The sequence below is a fragment of the Ursus americanus genome, chromosome 10 (genome assembly GCF_024610735.1).
Source record: "Ursus americanus isolate L20-20 chromosome 10, mUrsAme1.1.p, whole genome shotgun sequence".
Taxonomy (NCBI): domain Eukaryota; kingdom Metazoa; phylum Chordata; class Mammalia; order Carnivora; family Ursidae; genus Ursus; species Ursus americanus.
Window position 1 is genome coordinate 12,041,003 of NC_142136.1, and position 22,643 is coordinate 12,063,645.

Below are 22,643 nucleotides of genomic sequence, written 5' to 3' on the forward strand. Positions count from 1 at the left end.
GCCAAGGAAAAAGCAGAGGTGTTAAAGACACCTGACACCTGCTGTGGGTGGGTGGCAAACTGGACTCTATGCTTTCTAGCTGGGAGACCCGTTTAGCAGCATAGTGCACACGGATGCAAACAGTCCAATTAGTCAGAAGCTGTCCGAGTCATCTCAGAATGAAGATCATTCAGGCATTTCTCATGGGGGCTCTCATACAGAGGGCACTGTGCGATTAATGAACAATCTCCTTGACAACTCCTCACAAGAGATGCAGTCACCATTATCAGAGGATTCTTCCTAAAAATGACTCAATGTTGGCTGATGACATTGGCCCGAGCTCGGTTCTGTAAGAAAGGTTGTTTTGTGGGGCCAGCGATTGAGGTTGGAGACACAGCTGTCTGGTTTGACTTTCAGGTGTGTGTACTTGTTTTTGTACTCACATGTGCAAAATTAAATTGCTTTCTTATCCAAGTAATACATTAATCTGGGTCAAACAGTCAAAACAGTGCAGAAAGGTAACCCTGCATGCACGTTCCTGCCTGCAGCACCGCCACCTCCCCCACTGCTCACGCCCCTGAAATGATCATTTTCAACCTTTTTCACTATTCTTTCTGGGGATGTGCCTCCATAGTGCTGGATAAGGCATGTCTGCTGCTTTTTATTCGTCAGTTGTGAACATTACATGATAGAAGGTGGGGTTTTAGCTCCTGCAGCCCTCCCTCCTGCCCTCATCTAGACTAATTGCTTTCTTGCCTCTGGATAGCCGTCATTCCGAAAACTCTTTGCCTTTCTCCCTGCATTGGATTCCCTGTTTCCAAGGTCCTGTGTCTTCTTCAGTCTTGTTTTACTTTCTTGTTTTAGAGGAGCAAATCCTCCAAGTAGCTTCCTGAGAAATCATATCTGAGTTGTTCATTTCTTGAGCATTAACTTACCAGGAAATGTTTTTGGTTTTGCATTCATTTTTGATTGATAGTTTGGCTGTGTGTAGAAATCCAAGGTGAAATTTACCTTAGAATTTGAAGATACTCCGTTATCTTCTGGAGGCTCATGTTCTTTTGGGTCCCTGATGTTATTCTTATTCCCTGTTCTTCTCCATCTTCTCTTTACCTCTAGTGACCTGAAATTTAGGTTAGTTTGTCTTCATTTTGGTTTTTTTGGTAAACTTTTTTGTTAATGCATAACATACAAATAGAAAATGTACATGTAATAAATGCGTGACTCTGACTGTTTGCTACTAAATTTGGATCTCTTTTGTCTTACGTGCTGCGAACTCTGGGAGAGCTCTCATTTTGGAAACTGTGTCCTGTATGTTGTAGCCACCTTGGTCTTCTTGATCTCTGGTCACTTTTGTTAACTCAGGGGGACTGCAGGACTCTGTCCGGGTTCTGCTTCCTGGGCCACAACCCAGATACAGCCTCTAGCAGAGTGCTGAGGTGCTTCCAGGGCTCACCTCATTTATTTCCCATCCATCAGGGATCCCAGGCCTGCCCTACCTGTTGTCAAATATCTGAAAACAGTTATTTCATCTATTTTGTTCCATTTTCTAGTAGTTAGGATGGGAGAATAAGTCCAGACCCTGTTAACTTCTTCAGGCCAGCAAGTAGAAGTTAGGAGTCCAGTCTCCGATGTCTGTAGGAGCCAAGCAGGAAAATTAAGTAAAAGAAGAGGACTGAATGTAGAGTAAGAGGGAATGCTGAGAACTATGACAAACAGGAGCACAAATGGTCCTGTCTCATGAGGGCAGCGCCTCTCAGCTGTGGCCTGTGCTGCTGGGCAGAACTCTAGCTCAAGGTTGCCAGATGATCTCTTCCCCCCGCCCAAGAAATCAGAAATACAAATTTTTATTTAAATCTTGGTATTTTCAATTATTGGAAACCAACTTAAAAACAAAAAACCCAAAACTCCGCAGGACATCCCCCCTCAAAATGATGGAATACACGAAAGTGTATTTGGGCCCTAGATCAAGATGATAGCACCAAATAACGTTCACTGAAAGTTATCTTTGTGTCAACCGCTAATTGGCACGTGGGTGACTCTCAACCAGTAACCCCACCTCAGCTGAAAGCAGCCATGGTGGAAACCAGATTGTATGAAAATAGTTTATTCACGGTGCAGAGTGAATTGTCAATGACAGTGAATTAACTTCTTACGTGGAAATTCCAAGTAGGAGTTTCATTTGTATTCTTGAGTTGAGAGACCTTTAAGTTACTTTTCAGTTAAATCTTCTGGCATTGACTTTTAAAAGAAGTTTAAAGAAAACTAAATCTATTAAGAGTTTTGTCACCTGTGTCACAGTGCTTAGGTGATCTATGTGTCCAGCATCCCTGGGCTGTCACTCAGTCTCTGCAGTGGCCTTCATAACCTTAGCTTCTGACTTCAGGGGACATCTCTTCCTTCATATTCTTTTTGTCAATGTGGCCAGTGGTGTTTAGCATTTAATGAATTGTAACCATGGCTTCAAAAATGTTAAGTAATTTGTTTTTATCCAGATCTGCTTGTAAGCTAAGTGCCAACATTTATATGTGGGTTTTTTAAAAATTTCTGGACATTGTTAAAAAAAAAAAAAAGGTAGTTGGTTAATGCTGTGGTTTCAAAGAAATGCATAAACTGGAATTTTTAAGTAGACCTGAAAGAAATCCAGTGTAGAATCTTAAGTCCTGAAAGTATTTTTGAACCTTGAAGTTGATAACACTTATTTTCAGATCAGGATGCTGAGGCTGAGAAAGAGAAACAATGCAGAACCAAGGCCCAATGTCCTCCCCCCCCAACTTTTAACTTGTTATTTTCACAGTTGTGAGTGGGACAGAAAACACATTTTATAGCCAATCTTTTGACTCTTGACTGATTCTTGCCCTGACCTGAAGGAAGGCGCCCACAGCGGGCAGTCTGTGCTTGTGAGTTTGTGTGGCCTTGCCTGGCGTGGCCTCATCCTGTGTGTGTCTGAGAAGCACACGTCAAAGAACATGGATGCCTTGGGGAGGGTCACCCCGTCCCTGCCACCTATGCTGAGGAGCCCTAGGCGACTGCCGCTAACCAGTTAGCTTCCAGTGGGCCAGGGCTACTCTGCCCCCTACAGGTTGTCCTCCGTCTGTGCTTGCAAGGGATCTGCTACAGTCTTCAGAGCTGAACTTCTTTCTAGCGCTGTCCCTTGGGGAGGTGGTTTTACTCACCAGGGGAGGTTTGTAACTATCTAGAGATATGCTCTGATCTTCACAACTGGGATTATGCTCCGGGCATGTAGTGGGTAAGGCCAGGGATGCTGCTGAACATCGTGCAGTACATAGGACAGCTCCCACAACAAAGAATTACTGGCCCTGAACGTCAGTAGTGCCAAGGTTGAGAAACCCTGATCAGGGCACATTCATTCTCCATCATTTAATGCATGTGGCTACTGTTTTTATACTTGGAACTGGACATTCTTTCATAAATATAAAAAGTGGAGGCATGCGGGAAGGCTATAGACATGGTGTCCTTTGGGGGACTCACAAATGATGGGGAAGTTCCAGAAAAGGAAGTCAAACATACTGATAGATAGTGGTTTGCTTTTTAAAATGTGATACCACACACTACTTCATTAAAATAATTTTTTTTAAAGATTTTATTTATTTATCCGACAGAGATAGAGACAGCCAGCGAGAGAGGGAACACAAGCAGGGGGAGTGGGAGAGGAAGAAGCAGGCTCATAGCAGAGGAGCCTGATGTGGGGCTCGATCCCAGAACGCCGGGATCACGCCCTGAGCCGAAGGCAGATGCTTAACCGCTGTGCCACCCAGGTGCCCCTCATTAAAATAATTTTTAAAAGGAGCTGGAGGAGTTGAAAATTTTCAGTGAAATTTCATTCATTCAGTGTTTTTTCAAGAGCCTATTATGTACCGGGCAGTGTTCTAGAAATACAGTTGTAGCATTGAACAAAAGAAATTTCTGCCCTAAGAAGTTCTCATTCCGCTTGAGACAGACAACAAATAAGATACATGTGTAAAATACATAATGTGTCAGATGGGAAAATAAAATTATGGAGACAAAAGGGAAGGTAGATAGTGGTGGGGGCTTGGGGGGAAGGGGCTTACATTTTTAAATAAGTGCCAATGAGGTAGCCCTTGTCAGCAAATAATAAAAAGAAAACATTTTAAGACCATTCCAGTTCTCTTAAAATGTGTCTCTTTTACCCCTTTTCCATTTCAGAACAACAAAGTCAGGCGTTTTGCTTTTGAGCTCAAGATGCAAGACAAAAGCAGTTACCTTTTGGCAGCGGACAGTGAAGCAGAAATGGAAGAATGGATCACAATTCTAAACAAGATTCTTCAGCTCAACTTTGAAGCTGCAATGCAAGAGAAGCGAAACGGAGACTCTCACGAAGGTAAATAGATTCAGGGACATGCGTACTTTGCTGGTGTCTTCAGTTTTGTCAGAGGGCATAGAAAGTGGACGGACTGCACAGGTATGTGAGCGGGGGGGGGGGGGGGCGGATGTGAGCTCTTTACAGAGAACTCATCAGCAAAGGTTTTATCACATTGGAATTTACTACCCTGATAACATTTTTATCAGGAAATCATGTAATGGGAAGAACCACAGCTTTGGGGGCAGAAAGGAAGACCAGAGTTCAAGTCTCCGCAATACCATTTTTCAGCTCGGAGACCTTGGGCAAGCTACTTCCATCTTCTGAGCCTTGGTTTACCAATCTGTGAAATGGAAATAAAATGAAACTTGCTGGTTGATTGGAAGATTAAATAAGATTATGTATGTTGAGTACCTGGCATAGAGTCAGCACTTAAAGTACCAACTATGGTTATTACTCTTTTTTTTTTGAAGATTTTATTTATTTATTTGAGAGAGAGAGCAAGAGCACAAGCGGGGTGGGGCAGGCAGAGGGAGAGGGAGAAGCAGGCTTCTCGCTGAGCAGGGAGCCCGACGCGGGGCTTGATCCCAGGACCCTGAGATCATGACCTGAGCCAAAGGCAGATGCTTAACCGACTGAGCCACCCAGGTGCCCCTATAGTTATTACTCTTATCATTAGCCTTATCCTTTAGAATTTTAAGACCTTAAGATGGGAAGAAGCCGCAATAATTTGGTGGGAAAAATCTGGCTATATTCTTGACAGGTCATGTTTTATTTCAAGCCCCTAGACATGTAATTCTCAACCCTGGCTGTACCTTAGAAGTTCTGGGAAGCTTTTAAGAAATTCTCTTTCCTTTGTCCCACCAGAGACTCTGATTTAGTTGGCCTGGGGTGGGACCTGGGCAGGCCTGACTTCTAGTGGGTCTGATGGATGTGGCCATGTGGGCTGGTGCTCATAACTAACACCAGTTCTTTTTAGACAGCGTCCATGCTGGGTCAGTTATTAAATGTTTGACTCTCAACCCTGGGCATCAGTATTTTTTAAAAAGCTCTGAGGTGTTTTTAAAGTGTGTCCAGAGTTGAAAACCACTGCATTCAGGGGTACAAAAGAGCAATGGCCTTCGACTTCCTGCTTTAAATAAACTATATTCTATTACAAGTGACTCAGGTAGTCTGTTTTGCCATTTCAGATGATGAACAAAGCAAATTGGAAGGTTCTGGTTCCGGTTTAGACAGCTACCTGCCTGAACTTGCCAAGGTAATAACATCTTAAGTCTTCTGCTCTTTGTAGAATGGTATTGAAATATTTCTCACTTTCTGAGTCTGTCCAGGATCAAATCTATTGAAATGATCAACAATTACAATGTAAATCATTAAAAAGATGTTGTTGTTACTGCTCTCTATTTTCTGACCTGAATATGAGGTGAGGTTAAATACTGACCTGAGTCAAATTTTAGTCTGTTTTCCAGAAAGTGCCTTATAAATGATTCTCTTTATTATTCTTTGTCCTTGCCCCTCCATAATATTTAATACCAAATCACAAGTTTCAAAGAAATAACCAAAATGCACAGATAAAGTTTCCTATGGGTTTTTTTGTTTTGTTTTTTAAAAATTTTATTTATTTATTTATTTGAGAGAGAGAGTGGGGGCACGAGGCAGAGGGAGAGGATTTCAAGCAGACTCTGTGCTGAGCGAGGAGCCTGATGTCAGGCTCAATCTTATGACCCTGATACCATGACCTGAGCCAAATCAAGAGTCCAATGCTTAACTAACTAAGCCACCCAGGTGCCCCTATTTATTTATTTGAGAGAGAGAGAGAGAGGCAGAAAGTGAGGGAGAGTCAGAGAATCTCAAGTAGACTCCACACTGAGCAGAGAGCCTGATGCTGGGCATGATCCCATGACCCTGAGATCATGATCTGAGTCTAAACCAAGAGTCGGATGCTTAACCAACTGAGCCACCCAGGTGCCCCAGAGGTTCCGTGTTAACATGGTACTTACTGTGTTCACACATATGCTCCCCTTTTTCAAGTCAATAGGCATACTTCCAAAGAGTATGGTCTGTGGTAGTCTTGCCACTAATCCAAAGAGGGGTTACCTGAGTTCTATAAATTGCTCCTGGGTAACTCCGAATGGAAAAAAAAAAGTTATGTCTGTTTTTAATAATGTTGAGAAATGTAAAAGTTACTGAAAAGCTCAAAGAAGATCAAACCAACTGTCTGTATTCCCATGACCCAGATTCAACACTGTTCCTCTATTGTCCTTTTAGCTTCCATATTTTTTAAAGAAATAAAACATCAGTTGTGGTTGAAGTTCTTTTTAAACACCATCCTTCCTCCGCTCCCTTCCTCCCCCACAACCTCAACTGCTGACAGACACTGTTATGAGTTTTCTGGGATTACTTTCATTTTATCACTATATCTTTACCAATGTACCTATCGTAATGATATATATGGTTGTGTTTTATATGTTTAAAACTGTTATATAAATGCTCACATATTGTTCTTGTGTTTGGGATCCATCCAAGCTGGTGTATAGATCTAGTTCCCTTTTATTGCACTGTGTAAGCATTTTATCTTAGCTGTTCTGTTATTTCCAATTTTTTCTATTACAAACAACGCTACAATGAATATCCTTGTATTTGTCTCCTTGTATGCATCTATGAATGATTCTCTTTTAAATGAGAGAAATATCTTTGTTTTCTCTGGCCATTTATATTCTTGCTCTGTTATAGCCATTCTATTCTTTTTCTTTGTGAATACAGTGTAACAGAGACCCTACACACCCACATCTTAAACACTGTAATAGAAAACATGGTTTATCTATATACGATTATAAATAGACTCGCATTCAGCATTGACCTTTACTTTAAGACAACATGGCCTTTCTAAAATATAAAACCTCCCTCCCTGGCTAGGACTTGAGAGTATTGTTTTTCTTCAAGCCTTGACTGTTACCACAGTATCTTTTTAGCACCTGCCTATTAAAGCTAATTTTAGTGCCACCGTTGTAACATCCTACTAAGCTGGGAAGCGTTTTGGCTTGTGTGTATGTGTTTTTGTGCTGTGAACTTCTGTGTGTCATATTTTGCATTGAGATTTGCTTTTTTGTGTCTGGATGTTTGGGGGCTCATAACTTTTCAAAGCAAAGTGTTTGAACTTGTTTTGTTTATGAAGCAGATAACATGCAATGCAATCCAGAATTTGAAAAGTAACTTTCTACACTTACTGGGTGAACACAGCGGACACCTAGGAGAAGACCCCTATTATTTCAGTCTAATGTTGATTGATTGGAAATCTGTATTTTTTTCCCCCATGAAGACATACAGGAGTTGTGCCCTCTTTTGTTCTCTCCCTGCTTGCCTGTGCCTGGCCAGTATAATAATTCAGTATTTCTCAATCCTAAGACCTAGGAAAGTTTTTAAAGTATACATGAGATAACATATATATGCCTAATATAGATATATATAACATATATAGATATACATGTATTTAGAGCTATTTTCAAACTGCATAACCACCAAGTTAGTGGAATCAGTTGGTTCAATCAGTTTAATTGGTTTCAGCCCCCATTTCTTACTTTTTATTTTGTTTTAATTTTTATTTTTTTATTGAAGTAGAACTTACATGGAGCACTAATTGTATAGCTCAGTGGATTTCACATTTGTGCACCTGCATAACCACCACCCAGATCAACACATAGAACATTTCTAGCACCTCAGCTGATGTCTTATACTCTGCTCCCAGCTGATACCCCATTTCTTTTACCTCTATCACTGTAGATTAGTTGTGACTGTTCTAGACCTTCTTATTAGTGGAATTATACAGTATGTGTCAGGCTTCCTTAGCTCAACATTATGTGCCCCAGGTATTTTTAAAATATAAATGGAATAGAACTGAATTTAGAATATTAACTACACCACCCTTAATAATGACAGCTATTATTAATTTTTTTTTAATTAAGTAATCTCTGTGCCCAACATGGGGCTTAAACTCACAACCCCAAGATCAAGAGTCACATGCTCTACCAGCTGAGCCAGCCAGGTAGCCTAATGATAGATACTATTTTTAAAAATGTACATATGTGGTATGTCTATATGTGTTGGGTTGTGATATAATCATATTTCTTACTGTGGTCATGGTCAAAGCCCGAAAAAGGAAACATTATAAGGGGCTTCACTGTTGTTATTTTTCCCCCTAGCTCTTTTAGTGTTTTAAAAATATTTTTATTTAAGAAGGTAGAAAAAGGGCAGCAAGTAATTTTTCAAAAGAAGAAAGCAAAAGAATAAAGAGAATGAGGATGTGCCGTCATGCAGTCCACATGCTGCTGTCCCACTCGTGATGCTTGTGTGGGCCTGCTCAGTGGTGTTGGGGGGCAGGTGGTGGGGCCCTGGCCTGACTGTGCCGGCCTCTCAGCCCTTCACAACTCAGGGCCCCCAGCATAAGTGTGGTTTTAGCTTAGTTTATAACTCCTCTTTAGTGTTCTGGGGTGGGGACCATTTGTGCCTGTTAAGGAAGCAGGGAGTTGACTAAGAAATGGTCCTCTTGATCTAAGGAGGAATGGTTCCATAGTTGCAGAATCTGAAGTTGACATAGAGGGGGGAAGGGACAGGGAGGAGAGCCAGTGTGCACACCTGTGCAAGAGAGGGGAGTTTAATCAGGGGATGAAGAGGCAAAGAGGTCGGCACCAGGGGTGGAGGGGTAAGGAAGGGTCCTGCGAGAGATGAGGCCACAGTTGAAGTAAGCTGCAGAGAAAGGACTCAAGCAGTGGAGGCAGGCAGGGGGCATTGGCGGTGTGAGTTAATGGCAGGCTCCTCTCTGCTCAACTCCTCTTTCTGCTTCATTCATCCTGTTGCCCCGGCTTTTGTCTTCCACTGTGACTGAGACAGAACAAACAGGATATGAGTGACGGGAAGTTGTTTAAGTACAAAAATAACTGATGTCCTATTTTGGAATATAATGGAGGGGTCCTTGACATATATGGCAAGGGTGATACGGGCTTAGGTTTTCAGAATATGTTGTATATTCTTGGCCCTTATGTTGCTTGTACATTTAGTACTGAGCACCTTTATTGTTTTCATATTGAGGACACAGTGTGTCTACCCTGAAACCTGTTCTTTTCTTCCTGTTGTCTAATGTGGACCCAAATATATGTTTGCTGTAAATGTAGCAGCATTTGTAGTATCAGAACATAGTCTTAGCAACATTTTAATTAAAAACACAAACTGTAAAGTTACTTAACTGGTTTCTTCCCTATAAAGCCAAGAGGTAATATAGTCAGGTTGTAAACCCAATTCCTATTTATTTAAGAATTTCTTTCTGTGATTATGTTTGTCTTAGGTGTCATCGGCACATATATGTCACCTCCTTGTGTAAGGGTAGTATGAAGAAAACCCTCATGCTCCCACCGTATATTTTCCTTCACAGCTTTTCTCTTTTTGTGCTATTTTGGTACTTTAAAAGAACAGCAACTCGCCTTACCTTAGCTTCCCCATGTGGCTCTGAAAGAAAAGCATTGTTTCCTGTTAATGCGAAATTGCTCACATTCAGTTACTGGTAACTTCTTTTTAGTGAGTGAACTTATCTTTCAAAGTCAGTCTTCCACAGTTGAACACAAGATGGAGTACTAGGTCTCAGACTTTGTAGTCCCACTGAGGTTGCACGAGGGTCAGGCGGCCAGACAGTGTCACAGATGCCTCTTCTGACTTTTTAAAGCCAAGTCTGTAATAGATGCTTCCTTCCCTGTATCCTAATCCAGAAAACTATGTCATTGGATTATGACACAAAGGAATTGGCTGGGGTTGTGCTTGTGAGGTCAGCAGACATTCCATCTCTCAGTTCTCCTTATTCTTTTTTTTTTCTTTATATAATTTTTAAAAAAGATTTACTTATTTATTTAGAGCAAGAGCAAGTGCCAATAGGGGGGAGGGGCAGACGGAGAGAATCTTCAAGCAGACTCAGCACTGAGCGTGCAGCCCAATGTGGGGCTCGATCTCACAACCCTGAGATCATGACCTGAGCTGAAACCAAGAGTTGGATACTTAACTGACTGAGCCACCCAGGTGCCCCAGGCCTCCTTATGCTATATGCTTTATTATTGCTTTGTGACACAGAAGAGATAATGGCCCTGGGGAGTTAGATATCTTGGCAGCAGTAGAATCAGATCATGACAGCTCTTTAAGTATACATCCTGGCCTGGAAGGAATTTGCTAAGTCTTCTTGTTCCAATCCATTCTGTTTAAATGCGCCAACAGTGAACACAATGGTTTTCTGATAACTCCTCCTCAAAATAAGATGCTGCTGGCCATGGTCATTGGATTTAATTGCTTTGCTTGCTTGGAGATTAAAACTTGAGACAGAGATAAACTTAAGACATAGAGTATGCCAGCCTATGGCAGTCCTTCTGGAAACCCCTTGAATGTATGGTCCATAATTGCTTCTTTAAAAAAAAAAAAAAGTATTTATTTATTTATTTATTTATTTATTTATTTATTTATTTATTTGAGAGAGAGTTTGTGTGTGTGAGTGGGGGCAGAGAGCAGAGGGAGAGGGACAAGCAGACTCCATGCTGAGCACGGAGTCTGACAAGGGGCTTGATCTCACAACCCTGATATCATGACCTGAGCCAAAATCAAGAGTTGGTCGCTTAACCAGCTAAGCCACCCAGGTGCCCCCGTAACTGCTTCTTAGGGAAAAAAACATTGTCAGAGTGTGTTGTTAGTGGTTAAACTTAGGGTTCACAGGAGCGAGGGGAATAGCCTTTGTTTTAGATGAGTCATTCTCTTTGACTTCTGAGCAAGTATCAGTTTTCACAGAGAACAGCTCTGTCATTGTCCGTTTTCTTCATGTTTTCCTTTCTCCTGAACCCAAAGTAATTAGATGGGTTGTGAGCAGGACAGCAGCAACGGGGTCTGGGGAAAAGCCAGTCCAGTTCTTCCTACCTCCACAATATTGCACTGACCACGGATTATTTTAAGAGCAGAGCTGGTTTCTGTCACTTTGAGAAGCGCTGGACAGCGTAGACTGTGGGATAATGTTTTTTTTACAGCTATACTTTGTGGGCCCTTAGATTGTGAAAGTACTCATTACAGGAATTTATTTTATTGTCTTTACTAAAATTTTAGTAAAAATAAATGTGTTTGCTATGATAAGTAAAAATATCCAAAGTTGTATGGAGTTCATCTTTTCCCTTCGTGCTCCATCCCCAACATCCCTGAGAGCACCAGTGTTATTAACCTGTTGTAATTCCTCTTGCATCAAACTGATTGCTCATGGAAACACTCACACGTTTATAGTGTTTTTAGTTTTTTAAAAAATATTCCCATGGCATAAACATTACTCTGAGGCTTGTTCTGTCACTTAAAAATACCTTGTAGAGATGTCCCTCTAGGCCCATAAAGGTCTCGTTTACTCATTTTTCATAGCTGTGTAGTATTCTAAGTGTGGATATTATGCACTTTATTTACCACCTTCCTATTCACGAACATTTTGGGTTATTTTCCTTTTTTTAGCCTCTACAAACAGTGCATAATAAGCAACAATTTATATATATATATTTTAAGATTTTATTATTTATTTGAGAGAGAGAGCAAGAGCACACCAGGGGGAGGAGAGGGAGAGGGAGAAGCAGGCTTCTCGATGAGCAGGGAGCCCGACGTGGGACTCGATCCCAGAACCCTGAGATCACGACCTGAGCCGAAGGCAGACACTTAAGCGACTGAGCCACCCAGGCGTCCCACAACATGACATATTTATGAGCTTAAATACTTGTGTTCTTATTTCAATAGGGATGTTCCTCAAAGTGGGACCTCTGGGTCAGAGGTTATTGTGTTTTTAATGCTTTAAATATTGCCAGATTGCTTTGCCAAAAGGTTGTAACAGTTCACATTCCCATTTTTCTACATCCTCACTAGGGGAGTAAAAATGGTATTTCACTGCTTTCATTTGTATTTTGGTGCTTAGTAGTGAGGTTTTCGTGTTTTCATATATTTGGGTTTCTTCCTCTCTGACTTGCCTGTTCATATTCTCTACCTGTTTTTTTTTCCATGTCTAATAGTTGAAGAGTCTGGGCTCTGAAGCCAGACAGCCTCAGTTAGAAGTCAGGCTTCCATTTAACACATTGAGTTCTTGAGCAAAGTATTTATCCTTGTGCCTCAGTGTCTCCTTTTTTTTTTCTTTTTTAAAAGATTTTATTTATTTATTTGACACAGAGAGAGACAGCCAGCAAGAGAGGGAACACAAGCAGGGGGAGTGGGAGAGGAAGAAGCAGGCCCCCAGCGGAGCAGGGAGCCTGGTACGGGGTCACGCCCTGAGCTGAAGGCAGATGTTTAACGACTGAGCCACCCAGGCGCCCCCAGTGTCTCCTTTTTTTAAAAGGATCATACTAGGACCTAAGGTTGTACAAGTTTTAAATGTGCACTTAGGATAATATTTAGCACAAAAATGTTGGCTGTTATCAATAAATATTTGCTTTTATCATTGTGATGCTTCCAGATATTTTCAGTTTCCTGGCTCTGGGGCAGAGCCCTGCCCTTCCCAAGCCACACTTTCTTTCTGCCCAGATTTTACTTGGCAATTCCTTCAGACACTATTTATCAGGCGTCCCCTCTGTTTAATGCATTCATTGTAGGCCCTGGGAGGAATGCGAGGAACTTTTAAGAAGCTTTGAGTTTGTTTTTAATCAACGACATAGTAGAGCTGTCAGTGTATCTAAGGTAGCTGATAAGCTTTTAGGTTATTTTTACTTCTAACGTTGTCCCTTCTTTCCCATTAAATGATTTCTCTAGTGAAGAATGTATCCTTCGGGTATTAGTGGCAACATCAGGATGCTTTGAGTCTATTTTGGCTAGTTGTTGATTTTTTTTTCTTTTAATGTGTCTGCATCCCTGGTTGTCCTCTAATCATATGGCTCTCATAGCAGTCATCTGTGCTGTGTTCATTTCTGATCTCGGATACAGTCAGCTTGAGACAACAGCATCTTTGAGAAACGCGGCAGGAATTGTATCTACATTAAGAGTCCATTGCTCTGCTGCAGTGTCTGAGATTACAGGATCTGCCTTTGTGGAAGGGCTCAAGCAGAAATTCAGAAGCAGAATGCATTACTGTTGGTGGGGGCTTGCAGCACCTGGTACTGATGTTTTTGTTAGGAAACATCATGGGTTTATACAAAGTAAAGCAAATTCTTTGGGTTCAGTTAAGTATATGCTACACGCACATGTTCTGGCTCTTTTGATGTGAAAAATTAGGAACGATGATAGGCAAGATGGAGTTAAAAAGTTGTCTTGTCGCGCGTACGGAGACATCCTGCATCAGCTCAAATCAAACGATTTGTAGGAATGCTCCTCATCTCCAGAAGCCTTAAAGATCCCCTTGAGAACATCAAGATAAACTTTGTTGTGCAAAGAGACTCTAGCCATCATCTTCGTCAACATTTTTACTCAGAAATGTAAGTGGAGTCCAGAGAGGCTAAGCGGCTTGCTTGTGTTCACATAGCTAGTTGACAAGTGAACTAGAACTAGAACACAGTTTCTTAGTTGGTATTCTGGTGGTCCTTTCATTTTGACATGGACAGTTGGTTTTCAAATATAGTCATGATAGAGTTTGGGTCATTGCTGAGAACCAACCTGTTATAACTGCTACGTGGCTGAAAATATTAGGAATTGCTCAGTTTCTCATTAGCTGTGATCTAGCACTGTAATTAATCGACCGTGTTTGGCCACCGGCAGAGAGGACAAGACACCCTCCCCACTGTGACTGTCACTGCCCCATCACATACTGAGATGTGACTCGATCTGTGGGGAAATAACAGATGAGAGAGGACGTCCTATTCCGACTCTGTGGACTTAACCATGGAGATTGAGAGTAATAAGAACAGGATACAGATTGAAGAGGCACCGAGTGTGAAAAATAATGTGGTTGGCAATGACTTCCATCTTGTGAATGACTTAGAAACGTCTTTCTGTTCCCAAATTCCACTTCTCCAGCCCCTCTCTCTGCCTCCATATGTCTCTCTCCCTCCATGGCTTCTGTTTTTGCCATCCCTTCAGTGTTGGGGCCCATGGCTTCTCTCTGCAAACTCCTTCACATTTTCCCCCAGGAAATCTCAGCCACTCTCGAGGCTTCTCTATTCCTACCTCTAGACTGATGTTCTCTGTGTCTGTAATTTCAGCCTTCCTCCCTGCCTTGTGCTCGCATGCCGTCTCTCTGTCCACAGGCATCTCCATACTCTATCACCTTCTCCACAAACCTCCTCTTCCTCCTGACTTACCGATCTCAGTTAAGGGCTACGCACGTGAGGACTAGGCTTTGTTATGGATGGGCTCTGCTGTGGGATGGGGAGGCAGCTGTGATAAAGAGCCCATGAGGGCCTCTTGGTCTTAACCCTTTTAACCCGCTGCCTCAGCCCTGTCCAAGGTGTTCTTTTAAAATGCAGAACCTGGTTATTTTATTCCCTTGCTTAAAATAGTGCATTTGGATTTTTTGGCTTCTGAGGAAAATCCATCGTCCCTAACATACAAATCCCAGATTCATTTCTCTTTACTTTTCCCATCGTGCCCAACCATTCAGTCTTAATACACGACTTGACCATTGCTCAGGTGTGACTGTAGCTTTGTACCTGCAGTACCTCCTACCAGAACTCCCTTCTTTCCTGCCAGATGTTCTTGTCCTTCAAGGTGGGCCTTCTTCTAGGGCCATATGCACCCCAATGTTCATAGCAGCAATGTCCACAATAGCTAAATTGTGGAAGGAGCTGAGATGCCCTTCAACAGATGACTGGATTAAGAAGTTGTGGTCCATATATACAATGGAATATTACTCAGCTATCAGAAAGAACGAGTTCTCAACATTTGCTACAACATGGACAGCACTGGAGGAGATAATGCTAAGTGAAATAAGTCAAGCAGAGAAAGACAACTATCATATGATTTCTCTCATCTATGGAACATAAGAACTAGGATGACCGGTAGGGGAAGAAAGGGATAAAGAAAGGGGGGGTAATCAGAAGGGGGAATGAAACATGAGAGACTATGGACTATGAGAAACAAACTGAGGACTTCAGAGGGGAGGAGGGTGGGGGAATGGGATAGACCGGTGATGGGTAGTAAGGAGGGCACGTATTGCATGGTGCACTGGGTGTTATACACAACTAATGAATCATCGAGCCTTACATCGGAAACCGGGGATGTACTGTATGGTGACTAACATAATATAATAAAAAAATCATTAAAAAAAAAAAAAAAAAAAAAAAAAAACCAAGGTGGGCCTTCTTCTGGGAACTGTTCCCTGACTGCCATCCCCTGGGCCAGGTTAGCTCTCCGTGTGCCTTATGCTTTCTTTGCCATTCTATCGCCTGTTTATATTCTGTCTTCGCTAGTATTCCTTGGGGATAGTGCTTTGTTTCATTTGTGTTTGTGCCCCTAGTGCCTGACACATAATAGGTGCTCAAAAAATATTTATTGAATGCATCAGCATTGCGCCCCACCTGCCACAAACACCAATGGCAATCCTTCAAGATCTGCCGTAGTTTCTCTATCCCACAATTCAAAACATATTCCTTTCTCTTCCTGGGTGATACCTCAGTCTTCGGTGGACCCAAAATTCTTTCTACCGTCTGGGCTCATTTCCATTCTGCGTCTGTCTGTGCTGTGTATCCTTTTCATTCAGCCCCAGATGCTCATGTTTTCCTACTTTTTGCTATTCAGATTCCGCCCCTTCATTCATAGCCTGTCCCCTCTTCCATTACTTTATGAAGCCTTTCTTGATAGTAATGCTTCGTTATTCTCTTTCGCTTTCTTTGATTGTTTTTGACCCTCCGGGATGAGGTCTTCTTGTGTGCTGCCTACTTGATAGTCTGTCCTTGTTCATCGACGTGCAGTTGACTCTCCAGAATGAGCACGGAGCAGCCTGGCTCTTCAGGATGGGACACACACGTCTGAACATCTCTGTAAGAAGAGGGTTTGTTTAAATGTAATTTTTATGTTTCATTTCTCCTGTTACCAGAGTACCAGAGAAGCAGAAATGAAACTGAAAAGTGAAAGCAGAGTTAAACTCTTTTACTTGGATCCAGATGCCCAGGTACGAGCTATTCTATTTAATGTTTACATTTTCAAACTAAGCCAGGGACAGAAAATGTTCGACACGTTACATGTTCTGCTTATTTATGTGTTTGCTTGTTTAATTTGGAATGACAAGCAACATAACAACAATATAGAAAATCCAGGGGAAAAGGAAAAATAAAAAACAGCCATAATCTCATCACCATACCACTACCACTGTGAATGTTTCCTATTCAATAGATTGTTGAAAACAGAGATTTATCCAAAGACGTCCTCAAGTGCACAAAGAACGTATAATTTACCCCATAAAATGACTGTCAGAAAATAATAAGCATCACTGCAGATGTCCAGCGGGCAGTGGTGTTTCTTGACTTGTCCAAGGCTCATACGATCCACATCTGTGCCCCAAAAAGTCCAAACCCGGCGTGGTAAGGACCTCCAGAGCTGCCCACAGGGGGTGACGGTTCTGCTGTATTTTTCCCCTTTTCATTTGTGATCTTTGTGTCTGGCTTATTGAGCGTGATGTTTTTAAGGTCCATCCATGTTGTAGTGTGTGTCAGAATTTCCTTCCTTTTTATGGCTGAATAATATTCCACAGTATGAATATACCAGATTTTGTTTGTTTGTTGATGGACACTTAAGTTGTTCATACCATAATTTCTAATCTCTGTATAACAATCCATTGAGCAGACACACCATCATTTATTTAACCATTATTATAAGCTACATAAACTTATAAAATAGTAGCACTGTTGTGACTAAATGAGTATATATAGCTTTTCCATATTTTATGGAGTTTCCTTAGGATATGTTTATTATGAGATTTTTTTTTTAATGTGAGCATAATGTATTTATATATTTACATTTTCTTTTAAAGAAGCTTGACTTCACATCCGCTGAACCCGAAGTGAAGCCATTTGAAGAGAAGTTTGGGAAGAGAATTCTTGTCAAATGCAATGATTTGTCTTTCAATTTACAATGCTGTGTTGCAGAAAATGAAGAAGGACCCACCACAAATGTAATTTTCCCTTTTAAAAAATAATTTATAAAAATATTCGAAGGTTGCAGGTGCGCCGGTTTGCAGCGCAGCCCGGACAGAAAATCCTAGTTCCTGATAGAGCAATGCAGTGTTTAGGTCCGGATGCGGAGGGTTGTTTAGCCCCAGGGACAGGATGTTTGTGACAAAGGATTGGGATGGAGACTGTTTCTCTTTAACAGTCATTTATAGCAACAATTATAAATAGGTTTAGTACTTTCTTCTTTGATAGCAACGTTCCTTTTCCCCGACAGTTTGAGCCATAGTGATGGTCTGGATGGTTTTGTTTTGTTCAGGTAGAGCCTTTCTTTGTTACCCTATCCCTGTTTGACATAAAATACAACCGAAAGATTTCTGCCGATTTCCACGTGGACCTGAACCATTTCTCCGTGAGGCAGATGCTGGCCACCACGTCCCCGGCTCTGATGAACGGTGGCAGACAGAGCGCGCCTGCCCTTCAGGACATCCTTCATGAAGCTGCCATGCAGTATCCGAAGCAGGTGGGGACATGAGCCCAGCGGCCATACTGCTAAGATTTACCTGGCACGTGCTGTGTGAGACTTCATAATGCACCACTGGGTTGAATGAGACTGTTGAGTATATTGACAGCATATATAATAGGCAGTAAAAGCAAGCTGAGAGAAGAAGAAATGATATCTGACTTCTCCTTTCTTTTTTTCCAAACTTTCTGCTAGTTGCAACCCCCCCCGCCCCCCCCCCCCCCCCCCGCCAAATCGCCTTTTCGGTCAGATGATGAACTAGCGATGAAACACTGGGGGTCTCTGAGGAGCTGTACTGTTTCAGCACTCGTTGCTGCTTTAGAAGGTTTAACGTTCAGGGGATTTGTTTAACCTGGCTGTGTCTTTTACTCACTAAAGAAAATCGTTTGTTCCCCAGGGAATATTTTCAGTCACGTGTCCTCATCCTGATATATTCCTTGTGGCTAGAATTGAAAAAGTGCTTCAGGGAAGCATCACACACGGCGCTGAGCCATACATGAAAAGTTCAGACTCTTCTAAGGTATGGGCGACTTTTATGCTTTGTGACGATAAACAGCGATTAGCAAAAAGGGCTCTCTGTCAAAATAGAAATGCTTAAAGAAATCAAAGTTAAGCCATATTCTATATCGTTATATTCTAAACGATGTGCACTGCTTTACATAGATTTATACTTAACCTGATGTGTCCAGTTTTCAATGAAGAGTAGTCCCGTATGTATATAAAATGCCTCACTTGCCCAGACGATCCTAACATCCTAAAGTAATTGGTGAAGCTGGAATTACCAGCTTAATAGTAGGTTTTCTGTCATTAAAAAGTACATATATTACACTCAAATAGAGTTCCTTCCGCTTGTTGATGTGTCTCTTGGATTCTGGAATTTGGGTCCATTTACACTGAAATACGAGGCTGGAGACTGGGGGATGGTCTGGCACAGGTGGTCTGGCCAGTAAGGTCAGTGCTTCAGGTCCCCTGTTTGGTCACACGGGGCAGGTTATGGTGGCAGAGGTGGTGTGAATCAGAAGAGGGAAGGGAAACATACGAGAGGTGTGTCTGGTGTATTTTCATTACTTTGGTGTATGCTCATTATTGGAGAGTACCTCACTGTGGACACACACAGACTTGAATATTAGAGGTTATCTAGTCCGAGACCTCCTTTCAGGCATCAGAAAACTGCAGTTTACTAAGGTTTGGTGACCTGCTCAGTGTTCCACAGCTAGAGTGACCAAGGGCACTTGCCTGTCACCTTCTACCACATGGAGCTACCTGGTAGAGTGAGCTCTTGAGTGCTGTCTGTGCTGGTTTTATAGTCTTTTTTCCAAGTGGTCATCTGAGAGATGACCCTGCTGCATTGACAAGGGCTGGTCAGCAGCAGGAGGGGACACTCCCCAGGCTCTAAGGGATATTTATCGAGCTGAATCGGAGCTTCCCCTCTTCCTGTCTGTGGCCACCCATACACCACAGGTGTGTCCGCCAGGATGGAGGGCGGTTGTTAGAGAACAGGTTGTAGGAGTCAGAGACCTGGGTGCTGAGTGCTAACGAGCCTGGCTACTTCGGAGAAATCATGTCACCTCTCTGGACTCCAGTGACCCATCTGTAGTTGAAGGATGATATTGCTACCTGCCCCACCTGCCTCTCAGGAACAGTCCCAAGACCACACGGATAATGTACAAGACATTGCTGGGGACGCTGCAAATCACTGACACATGCAGGACATTATTATCATTTATCACCCTCAGCCAGGGAAAGCCCATTTACCGACACGCTGCTTCCAGCAGTATGATAAAAGCTGAGTAAAGTTTGGTCCCTGGAGAGAAGCTATTTTATTTTTTAAATCAAGTTTGTAAAACCTTGGATGAGAAGCTCTTTTAGCTCCTCAGGGTTTTGATTAATAATCAATGAAGGCCCAAGTAAGATCTACTCCCGACTCTGTACGTAACTCATTTCTAGGGCCTAAATGCACATCTTTGCTCTTCTGCCTGCCACATGCATGGTTTAAAATTTGGCAGCTCATGTTGGTGTAAAATCACATTTCACTTCGGGCTAGACTTTATGGTCTACTCCACACTTCCCAGTGTCCGTTGAGCATCTGTGCAAGTCTGCTCTTCCTTCTTTACTTACGGGATGGAAAGCTCAGCCATATGTACATATTCCATGCATTCACACCTCCAAAGTATTAATATAAGGCAGAGATTAACATTTTATATCAGAATAGATTTCATATCCATTTATATCAACCATTTTGTATCAGAATAGAAGTTTTGGCAGAGAGATTACTGAGGGATGATTTTCTAATGTATATCAAAATTATTTCTTCCTGTTTTCCAAGATGGTCTAGAACATCATATAGAGTAAATTTTGTCTTGGAAGAGGAAACTTTTATGAAAAGTCTCTGCAGGTGTTCACCATGAATAGATTAGAAAAGAAAGAAAAAGAAAGAAAAGAGAACAAAGAAAGAGGGAGGGAAGGAAGGAAGGAAAAGAAAGAAGGAAGGGAGGGGAAAAAAAACCCTAGAGAGCAAGAATGAGTGTTTCAGTCTTTTGCATACCTTGTGTTCCATTTGGACCCTCAGTAAGTCTGTGAGCTCAGACTCTATTCACTGCAGGGAACAGTGAAACTGATTTGAAGCCTATGTTTTAATTTTAAATTTTATGCAAATATTGCATTTTATTCCACAACGTAGTCATTATTGTTAGGACCTAAAAATAATAGTTTCTATCTGAAAATGTTTGAGTAAAATTACCCCTCCAGGAAGGTAGGCCATTTTACCCTATGACTGTGTGAAATCCCCCCAAGAACATGCCCAGCTGGAAGAAGAAAGGGAGGAGCTGGATGAGCTGCTGACGTGTTTCAATCAAGACACGTTTCTAATTCACTCGTGAGGGCAGCAAGTCCCACAACGCAGTTGTGGTGGAATCATAATGTTTGGTAACTGGAAGGAATAATGAAAAGTACTATGGCTCATGCCCTTCAGTTTTAAGGTGGGGAAAGTGGAGCCCAGAGAGGTTTAATGGCTTGGAGTCACACAGCTGGTTTCAGTTTGGTTTAGAGACAAACCGCTCTGTTCTACTTAGGAGTCTTCTAGATGAGCACTTCTCAGACCTGGTACACACAGATCACCGGAGGTCTGCTCAGAATGCAGATTCTGACCTGGGAGGTCTGTGGTGGGGCCTGGGATTCTGCATTCCTGACTAGCTCCCCGGTGATGCTGAGGCTACGGCTCTGCAGTGCACACGTTGGTTCACAGGCTCTAGACCACGACTCCCAAATTGGTTTGACTTTGATATGCTTAAGTCCTGTAGAAGGCCCTTGAACATACCACTCTGACCGAATCAAACTTGGCATTGGGAACAGTGCAGTATCCCAATACAAGCAAATTTGGGGAGATGGTCATCGGCTTGATTCATAGACCTGCCATGCACACATCTTAGGCCAAAGCAAATCTGTTTCACTGTGCACTATAGGGTGAATAAGTCAACCCGCAACAAATGAAAATTGATCCTTAAGAAGTGAGAATAGCAGTAATTTATACTAGAAACTAAGAATATAGCAATTACAAACTCTGGCCTCACTTAAGTCGGCACCTATAATGTCTTATATAGTGAATATCTATCCCCCAAGTTGTGGGAATCGCACAAGCTGGTGCACATTAGGAGCTATGCAAGCTTAGTATTTTCATTAGTGTTCTCATTTAAACTTCAAGTAATACGATATATTTTGGCGTGAATACCAAGTATTAGCAATTGTTAATAACCCAGTGGACTTAATAAATAGCCAGAGTCATAAAGAACTATGAAAGCGTATGAAATGTAATGCTTGTGGCCCGTAAAAACAATATTTTAGAAAAGACATAACATTTTAGAAACAGTCCTCACTCTATATTCTTTGAAAATCATTGCTAACAATTGCATTAAACAGCATACTCTGTACCTCGTGTAAATCCAGCCGTATTCATTACAGTAGCCTGTGCATTTCCATGCATCTGGAAGTATGATAAGAGCTTGTTTAATGAATGTGGGATGATGGCTCTTTAGACCGCAATTCTGTCAGTGGGATGCAGCATCTCATGGCTTGATTCTGATGTCTTCAAGGTTGCTCAGAAAGTGCTGAAGAATGCCAAACAGGCATGTCAAAGACTGGGACAGTACAGAATGCCATTTGCGTGGGCAGCAAGGTAAGGACAACATCTTCTATACATTTGGTATAGATACGGATATATGGAGATAGGTAGGTAGATAGAATGATCTATTCTATTTATTGCTCAGAGACAAAAAGGATTTAAATGTGTAAAACTGAAAAATAAGAAAGCGCTGTATCTGAATAATCACTTAGTAGCGTCGCAGAGAGGAAGGATGCTGGCTGGAGGAGATCTGTGCGGGGACTGGCATCCCAGGTTCCAGCCACAAGTCCCAAGCTCAGCTTGGGCAGCAGCCTGGGGAGGGGGGTGGTGGGGAGGAAGTGGGCTGGGGTGGGGAGCGGGGGGGTGCTTGCAGATCATCCTTAATTGTGAGCTCTGTTTCTGAAGCATTTGACTGTGTATGTTGTTTCCTCAGCACGAGCCATTTGCTGGAAATGTTTTCTATGTAAATTGAGTTAGTTGTGTTCATCCTCATAAATGTCCTCCATGTTTTTCGATAATGAAATTTCTGTTAGCTACAGCCAATGGAATAATAATTAGTCTTCACGTGGAAACCAAGGTTAAGTTGTAGATTTATTTTGGTCTTTTGGAAACTCAGTT

General features: G+C 42.0%; 1 protein-coding gene across 22 annotated transcripts in view; it reads left to right on the plus strand.

Annotated features, from left to right (window-relative positions):
* DOCK9 (dedicator of cytokinesis 9) overlaps window positions 1-22,643 on the plus strand; it is a 294,889-nt gene that overhangs the window by 155,247 nt on the left and 116,999 nt on the right. For all 22 annotated transcript variants that reach the window (XM_087865020.1, XM_087865025.1, XM_087865027.1 and 19 more), the window contains exons 8-14: window positions 4,165-4,339; window positions 5,509-5,576; window positions 16,317-16,391; window positions 17,250-17,390; window positions 17,705-17,908; window positions 18,306-18,428; window positions 21,997-22,079. In XM_087865020.1, the coding sequence (XP_087721146.1) occupies window positions 4,165-4,339; window positions 5,509-5,576; window positions 16,317-16,391; window positions 17,250-17,390; window positions 17,705-17,908; window positions 18,306-18,428; window positions 21,997-22,079 (869 nt within the window). The remainder of the gene's footprint in view (window positions 1-4,164; window positions 4,340-5,508; window positions 5,577-16,316; window positions 16,392-17,249; window positions 17,391-17,704; window positions 17,909-18,305; window positions 18,429-21,996; window positions 22,080-22,643) is intronic.